The sequence below is a fragment of the Callionymus lyra genome, chromosome 5, assembly GCF_982586985.1.
Source record: "Callionymus lyra chromosome 5, fCalLyr1.hap1.1, whole genome shotgun sequence".
Taxonomy (NCBI): domain Eukaryota; kingdom Metazoa; phylum Chordata; class Actinopteri; order Syngnathiformes; family Callionymidae; genus Callionymus; species Callionymus lyra.
The window spans coordinates 26,820,488-26,829,270 of NC_141822.1; the positions used below are offsets into that span (position 1 = coordinate 26,820,488).

General features: G+C 41.3%; 1 protein-coding gene across 1 annotated transcript; it reads left to right on the forward strand.

The window, feature by feature from the left end:
• The first annotated feature begins 456 nt into the window (after positions 1-456).
• On the forward strand, positions 457-6,041 carry slitrk1 (SLIT and NTRK like family member 1). The gene has a single exon (XM_087791659.1). It carries the CDS (start codon positions 1,460-1,462, stop codon positions 3,557-3,559), a length of 2,100 nt encoding a protein of 699 aa, XP_087647785.1. The 5' UTR covers positions 457-1,459; the 3' UTR covers positions 3,560-6,041.
• The last annotated feature ends 2,742 nt before the right edge of the window (positions 6,042-8,783 follow it).

The window sequence follows — 8,783 nt, forward strand, 5'->3', positions numbered from 1 at the left end:
AAGCTTTTATATAATGTTTTTTTTTCTTTGGGTGAATACATGCTACACAGGCAGGCACAGTAACAACTAAAATAAATACAAATAAATAAGAAATCACACACTATTTGTTACGAAGTGGCCCCTTCAACATCTGAGCTCCTGCCAATGCCCTGTTTATTGCGCCTGTGCAACAGTGTGTTGCGTTTCCTCTCCGCGAACAAAATGATTTCACACACACCGAGAAGATATTTAATACAGCTGATATTTCCCTTTTATCCCATCTGCAGACGCGGGGGGTGCGAAAAGGGGGTGCAGCACATCCCCCCCTTCAGCTGATGTTACGTCCCCAAATAAGTGAGCTTCATCACGATTAACTGGAGAAAACGCTTATCTGATGAATCCCTCTTTTTTAACCTCAGTAGATCTATTTTTGCAAAACATTATGAGAGAGAAGGGAGAGAGAGAGAGAGAGAGAGAGAGAGAGAGAGAAAGGAACGCCACGCACACATGCGCATATAGGCTCTCACACTGACGCATCGTTTGTTGTATAGTTTTTTTTTTCCTCCGTTTTTTTTTGTGCAGGACTGAGGATGCCTGTCGCAGATAACTGTTTTTACCGCATTCAACAGTGTTTTCAAAGCGAGGGGCACGGAGAGTCACGGCAGTGAGCGCGGAGGAGAGAGGAAAGTAGGGTCCCTCGTGGATGGGAGTAATTGCGCTATTGAACTGAGGCATCGTGATGTTGTAACATTGTTTTCAACACCGCCAGTTGGACACTTTTCTCGGAGGAGCTGGACTGCCATGAGCTTTAACGCGATCACGCGCAAGAGGACGTAAGGGAGAATATTCATCCTCTTCTCAGCTTTGCATTGATTCTTCTTTCTTTTTTTTTTTTTTCTCCTCGCACTCCACTCGCAGCATTCCCTCAGTTTAGTCGACGGATCCCTGCCATCACGTCACACCAGAGAGTGTCAGATCTTTCCCCGCAGCACTAGAAATGAACACACTCCCTGCTTTCGTCTTTTTTGTCATCCCCGAGTCACCAGGGAGTGAACCGGCGCGGGGCAACCGATCCAAAGCGCCGGCAGAGGAGAGGGGAGATGCGGCTTCTGCGCAGCGGCGGATTCGACACTGACTATCCGGCGCAGGGGTGTGAATTCAGCACCAGTCAAAGGGAGAGCTCTTTATTGTCACTCTTGTTTTTCCAAGGTCAGTCCTATTAACTCTGCGAAAGATGTTGCTTCAGATGCTTGTTTTTGATCTTCATCGCGGAATTCTCCGAATTCTGTCGATGCAATAAGACGTGCGCATTTTCTAACCCAAGGAGTCTGGACGCAGACGCAGCATGGATGTATGAGAAAGGACTTGAAAGCCTTAATTTTTTTGACACAACTTCCCTCTTTCTTTTTTCCCCCAGTATCGGTGACGTCTAAATTCACTGCTCTTATGTCTTAAAACCGGGAATGGTTTGTTAAAAAAAATGCTGCTTTGGATAGTCCTGCTGAATGCGGCTCTTTGTGTTGCCAGTGGGAATGTGACAAGGGACGTTTGTAAGGAGCAGATATGCTCTTGCAACGAGATTGAAGGCGATCTGCACATAGACTGTGAAAAAAGGAGCTTCACGACGCTGCAGCATTTGACTGGTCCAAGTTCCCACTTTTACCACTTGCTCCTGCATGGAAATTCTCTTTCCAGACTATTCCCGAACGAGTTTGCCAACTTTTACAATGCGGTGAGCCTGCATTTGGAGAACAATGGTTTGCACGACATTGTCCCTGGCGCTTTCCTTGGACTCCAGCTTGTCAAGCGACTACACATCAACAACAATAAGATCAGATCCTTTCGGAAAAGTACGTTTCTGGGTTTAGACGACTTGGAATACCTCCAAGCTGATTTTAATCTATTAAGGGATATTGACCCTGCTGTTTTTAGGGACCTAAATAAACTTGAGGTGTTGATACTTAATGACAACCTCATCACTGCAATTCCCATAAACGTGTTCCAACATGTGCCAATTACACATCTTGACTTGAGGGGGAACAGAATCAAGACGTTGCCTTATGAGGGGGTGCTTGAGCAGATCCCGGGTATTGCAGAGGTTTTGCTGGAGGACAATCCGTGGGACTGTAACTGTGACCTGGTACCTCTGAAGGAATGGCTGGAGAACATCCCGCAAAATGCACTTATCGGACGGGTCATATGCGAGGCTCCTACCCGACTCCAGGGGAATGACTTGAATGAGACGTCAGAGGCTGATCTGTGTCCTTCAAGTGGTGGTGTGGACATCAGCCTGGTTGCCCCTCCCACGCAGGATGAGACCTCAGAGCCATCGCCGAACCCTCATCCCACGGCTTCCAAGACCAATGGAGATGCCCCCACCCCTGGCAGCCACGGATCTAAGAGCCGCTCTAAATCTCGTGAGAACTGGCAGCTGAAAACGAAACCCACGACGGTGGAAACAGGCGACATTGGGGAGAGAATAAATCTACAAAACATAACATGTCCACAGCCATGCACCTGTAAATTAGTTGGGTCCAGGCAAGGACTGGGGGTCAACTGTGAGAGTAAGAAGATCGAGAGCCTGTCAAGCCTAAAGCCAAGACCTGTGGCTGCTCATGAACTGAACATGCGAAACAACAACATCCATGCTATAAAAAAGAACCAGCTGCTGGGCTACTCCAGCCTAAACCTGCTGGATCTGGGAGGGAACAACATCAAGATGATTGACAACAGTACTTTTCAGAACCAGAGTGAACTCAGGTGGCTCTACATGGATAAGAACTACCTGGACACCCTGATAGCAGAGATGTTTGTGGGCCTCGTCAATGTGGAATATCTCAGTTTGGAATACAATGACATTCAGCTCATCGTGGCTGGTGCGTTCAGTCCCATGCCAAACCTGAGGGTGTTGTTTCTCAACAACAACCTTCTGAAAGCTTTGCCTGTAGATGCTTTTCTTGGGATTTCTTTATCAAAAATTAGTCTTCATAATAATTACTTCCCCTCTCTCCCCGTGGCTGGCGTGTTAGACCAGCTGAACTCAATCATACAGATCGATTTACATGGCAACCCGTGGGATTGTTCGTGCAACATAGTACCCTTCAAGCAGTGGACGGAGAAGCTAGGGGCCGACGCAATTGTGAGTGACCTTAATTGTGAGTCACCAGAAATGTTCTGGAAACAGGACTTCCGCTACGTTCGGAACGATCTGATGTGCCCAAAGCTCTACGACCGAATGTCCCCTACTTCCCACTCCAAAAACAGTACTTTCACTCTTGACCCGGGGACACGCTCAAACTCCTACCTGGAACCGAACAGGGTCTCCATTTCAGTGCTCGTTCCCGGTTTGCTGCTGGTGTTCGTCACGTCTGCTTTCACTGTGGTAGGGATGCTTGTGTTCATCCTGCGTAATCGAAAACGCTCAAAGCGAAGGGACGGAAACTCATCTGCCTCAGAGATCAATTCCTTACAAACAGTTTGCGACTCTTCATATTGGCACAGTGGGCCTTATCATGCTGACGGGGGCGCGCACCGGGTGTTTGACTGCACCACGCACCTCTCGGCCACAAACGATGCGTAGAAGGAAAACACTAATCCTACACCAGGCTGGATTACAAACACACAGAGACATAAATAACCGCTGGATAAAGTGACATATTTTTGAACCTGATCTGTAATATATGTAAATGACAAACCCCTCTCGGCTAAATACCTTCCCTCCCTCCCTCCTATCTGCCCTGCTATTTGCCGCAATCGGACTACGGATCTATTCGAGACAGCGAGCGGGAGGAAGCAGGGAGACAGAGTGTATGTGTGTGTGTGAGAGAGTGTAAGAGACAGAGAGAGAGGGAAAGAGAGAGAGAGAGAGAGAGAGAGAGAGAGCTGCAGACATGCCGGATCCAGGACCCGGGAATAGGTGCACGAACGCATGAATGTAAATGTAAATAATGGGACCGATGTATCATAATCTGCATGATGATATTTCGCATGGTTTCAACACACACACAGGACGGCGAGGAATCATAAGCACCATAACCAACAACCCTTTTCATGTTAAACCTATATATAGATATTAATAATTATATACGACTATTACAAAAGTGCCATTTCTCTATTTTTTGTGAACCTGCGGTTAGGATTTGTATTTGTTGTTTTCAAGAGATAAGAAAAAAAAAGTCTACAAAGAGTAATGGACATGAAGCTGTCAGTGCATGTTCTTTATTTCTGTTCCTTATCATTTGATTGTCGATAAATATCGGGGTTATTTATACTAGATGGTGCAGATGAAACCCACTGTCTGCGCGCTTTTCATCTATTTTCTGAATGTAAAACTGTGTTACTTTATGGTGTGCCAATTGTTGACTTTCAGATATCCAGACATGCAGATGAGCATGACCAACTACTGTCACTCAAATGCTGCGACGTCAATGTAGCTAAAATAACAGTTAAGTGGTTTTTTATTTCTGTGTGTGTCTATGAATATAGCCTGCTTTTGGCGTGAGAGGAAGTGTAAAAAATTGCGCTAAAAGGGGGGTTTATACCATCATATTTTTTCAACAACAGCTGTATTTCAATCTATGTAAACAGTGCAATTAGACTGGTTGTACAGTAGAATGCTTTTTCAATGTGATAAAAAAAGCATTCTTGACACAGAAAAAAGCTAATGGCTACGATTCATACTCATCCTATTGTGAGCTTTTGTAAAGCCATCTAAATTTGTCCAAATCCAAGATATAACAGACTATTTGTCATGAAAAAAGCTCTACCTTTAAACCTCACAGAAGGATTCTTGTTACAAAATATTGTTACATTACATAGATGAGTGTAAATCTTTCTATGTCTTTTTCTGGACTTATTGGTGCAGGTGGCTACTTAAGTCTAGGCCTCAAAATGTTCAAGCGTCATTGTAGTGCCACCAGTATGTCAAAATTGTCATTAACATGAATTGTTTTTGTCGTTAATTGCTTGTTGAATTTTGCAGATGAGTAGATGCCTTCCTTTTTGACTTCTCATTAAAGCTGTTGTTAAGTGTTGAAATGTAGGCAATTACTCCTGATTAAACAGCAACATGAAAAAAAGACTGACAGGACTACAGATTAAGAATGACAATGGCATGATTTGTTGGGTCTGCTTTTGCTCAAAATTTGCCAATAATTGGTGTAATTCCATCTTGTTTTTCTCACTGTGTAAGCATATACAGTTCCCTCTATTATATAGTCTGCTGTGCAAGGTAGTGACAAGTCAAAGAGCAGTTGGAAACAGATTGGAATAAAAGTGACCACAGCATGAGCGTTGGTTGATTACTTTATTTACTTTAATATTTTTTGAGGAAGCCAGGTTAAGAAGAGCCATATCCCTGCACTGTTCTTAAAGTAAATAAATACTTTTGAAAGCATTTTCAATATTCAGGTTTTTGTGATGGATGTGACTCCATGTCGTTTTTTTATGGTTTAAAAGATGCATTATCTCTGTGCTGGTGGCCTATTTTGACAAGACTTGCTACTCCAAAATATGCAAAACTGTGTTGAAAAAATAAGCTTCAATATGAGCTAAATCTGATTTTGGAGATCAAAATACTTACTTAAATTTTACTAATGCAGACTAGCGCTGTCCATGGTGCTGAAGCACTTCTCTTTATTTGCTTTCCCAGACTGGCTGCCCTGCTCAACACCGGAGACAAAAAAGAGATCCACAGTGCGAGCAGTGGCGTGACCATCTGCATTCATGTGCACACACTCCCCCACATATGTAACCATGTGACCTTGGGGAAGAAAATCGCAGTAGATCTGTGACAAATGCTCATCATCGCTGATGATCTATTGTTTTATTTTCCGTAGGTTCAGTCACCTTGCTTTCCTCTGTGCTGTTATTCTGGTTTCTCTCCAGGGTCGGGGGATGGGAGGGGGGGTTAACGTCTGTGGAGTGTTAATGTGCCACAGCCCACTGATGATTTGTCATGGTTTTCAAACACGTGTGTCAGAATTTACATTTATATGCTTTGCAATATTTGACCTGCTTCTATTTTGTTAAATAAAGTGTGGTTGAGACCGAGTGAAAACAAAGTTTGGTTGCAGCAATGTGATTTATTTTCGAACATATTTTTCGGGTGAATCATTGTGATTTTTTTCTTTAGCTTAGAATATTATTATTATTATTATCATTAGTCAAGACAGAACATGTGTATGGTACACTCAGAATGGTGCAAGTCTTGAAAACGACTCGGTTAGTGATTCTGCTTTTCAGTCTAATTTGTAAAACAGATGTCAGTTAAAAAGAGAGTTTATTTAAGTAACCTGCATATTAGAAAAGTTACAAAAACACTATTATTTGTGAGGATTAGAAAAAATGTAGCAGATGCTAAATAGTTATTCATGCCTAGTTAGAATTATTCTTATTTGTTTATTTAGATTGTCCGAGGTTAACTAAACAACTTTCACTTGGGTGTGTTCCTCTATAAAACAGACAACACAATAAAAATGAATTTTCTATTATTATTTCATATTTTGATATAGTCTCCAGGATATAGGATGTTTTGTGTTTTTGACATTACATATAGTGGTCATTTTAGTAACCCCAAAGAGGAACTCCTAAAATGTGATTTGTCTGAATACGTCATGGGTTTGTCATGAATTAACAGAAGGTCTCAGGGATGTCTAACATGCATATTGCACACCAAAGGAAATAAAAGACAATAATTGAACCTTTAAGGCTTTATTTTTAAACCACAGATTTGAATTTTGGCTGCCGTACAATAACCTTGAGATAGAATGACACATATTCCTGTTCTTCGCTGAATTATCACAGATCCCGCTCACTGTTGAGTCATATGGAATGAGATTGTGATGTATCTAGTGCAAATAATTAGTTATGGTATTCATTTTGAAAGCTGTATTTCTCATTGTCGATCAGTTCTTCGTTAAGTTATTCAGTCCTTGTTAAAGGAGGATTACTATTGCTACAACACATCAGCAATATGGAAAAACTTACCTGTTTCAGGAATTTTTAAACCATAATATATCATATCTGTATTTGGTTGTTTGAGTGCCGAACCGTTGTCTATTTATCAACCAGTCCATCTTACAACCGAAGGACTGATATAGCTTTGTGAAGCAGTGACTCATTTTGCACTGCTCTGTAGATGGATTTGAGGTAGAATAGTTCAAAGTGATTGTATCTGTATTTTCAGAGCACACTCTATGGCTCTGTTATCAGTTTCATCAAATGATAATTTCAACATATTGTTTATTGTCAGTTATATCATAACTTTAACTCAAAAAATATTATCTTAAATGTCATATCTTTGCAGATGTGCCACCATAACACTTCAACAGATGTGTAATAATGATGATGCTTATTCTGATAAGCCGAGGACTTTTCTTTACATTGCTTTAAGATTGTCACGCTCAGACATTGTCTATTGTTCTATTATTCAAGGAAGTAGTTGAATCAGTGATACCATTGGCGCCAATATAAACTCTCTAGATACTTTCTGACCAATTATACATTTTATAATATATATATTTGTTTCCAATATACAGTAGATTTGATTAAAACATTGAAACTTTGTTATTATATTCTTGCCTTTACCTGCTCATAAATTAACAGAATAGGTTACTTTTAAAGCAGGAGAATTCTAAACTGTTGCTCTTTCATGGTAGTTTTAAAATAGCTTTTCAGTTTTAGTACAAAAAAATGTCTTAATTGTGTTGTTGATAGAACAAGCTCACTACAGTTCATTCTATTCTGATTTGGATAAATCAGAAAACTGGTTCTTGCCTTTTTATTTTTTTTCGCAGTGCCGTTGCAACTGAAAAATGCAAATGCTGCCGAAGCCACGAATGGTTGATTCTCTTCCATTATCAAGTAAAGAAGACTTTCCCCAAACGCCCCTTTGAGTAAATCCATTAGAGGTTTTTTTTTGTGTCAGGTGTCGCTCTGTTGTAAATCCTGTGGCAGTGCACAACAACAGGATCTGTTCATTAATGTGTCGGATAATAGCAGTTGGAAGCACAGCGGAGTGAAGAAGCCTGTTTGACACGCTGGGCACACAGCACTACGGCACCGCTGTGGTCCTCCATGCTTTCTGTGATAGTCTCCCCCCGAGGAGTGGTGCGTTGATGCAATACTTCCAGCAGGGAGAACATCATCAAGCGACCTCATAACACTCCGTGTTGCTGAACATGGTCTCGCTGCACTTGATGTCAAGGCCGTTATGTTTGAAATATTCAGTCAGAGCCTGGCTCAAAAGCACACAGTGTAAAAAGAAACACATATGCAGCTGATTGAATCCTTCATCTGCCAAATGGCTTCTGGCCACACATGTCATTCAGTATGCCATGTTTTCCAATTTAAATAACATTTAAAAACAAAAACAAATACCTAGTCGGATATGGGAATGATAATGAAGAATGAAATGGAATAAAAAATATGACAAGAAGAAGCAATCTTATGTGAATTCCTCTCGCAAGTATTTATTTTCTTCATTGCTCTGTGACCTGGTTTCAAATTTGCACTTGGGTTGATAACATCTAACCACAAGACCAGGGGTCAGCAACCCACGGATACGGATCCACATGTGGATTCCTACAACAATGACCTGGCTTTAGTGTATTTCTAAGTGAGTTTCATTTTTGAATTGAAAGAGTTAGTTCACCTAAACTTTAAATCTTTACTCATTTACTACTCACCCTGGACTGGGGGGTTGGAATGATTTTCAGATATTTTACGTTTTAATGTAACGACTGACGCTCGGTTGTTTTTGTCTTTATCTTCGTCCAAAATGAAAAACTTAAAAACATCCAAAT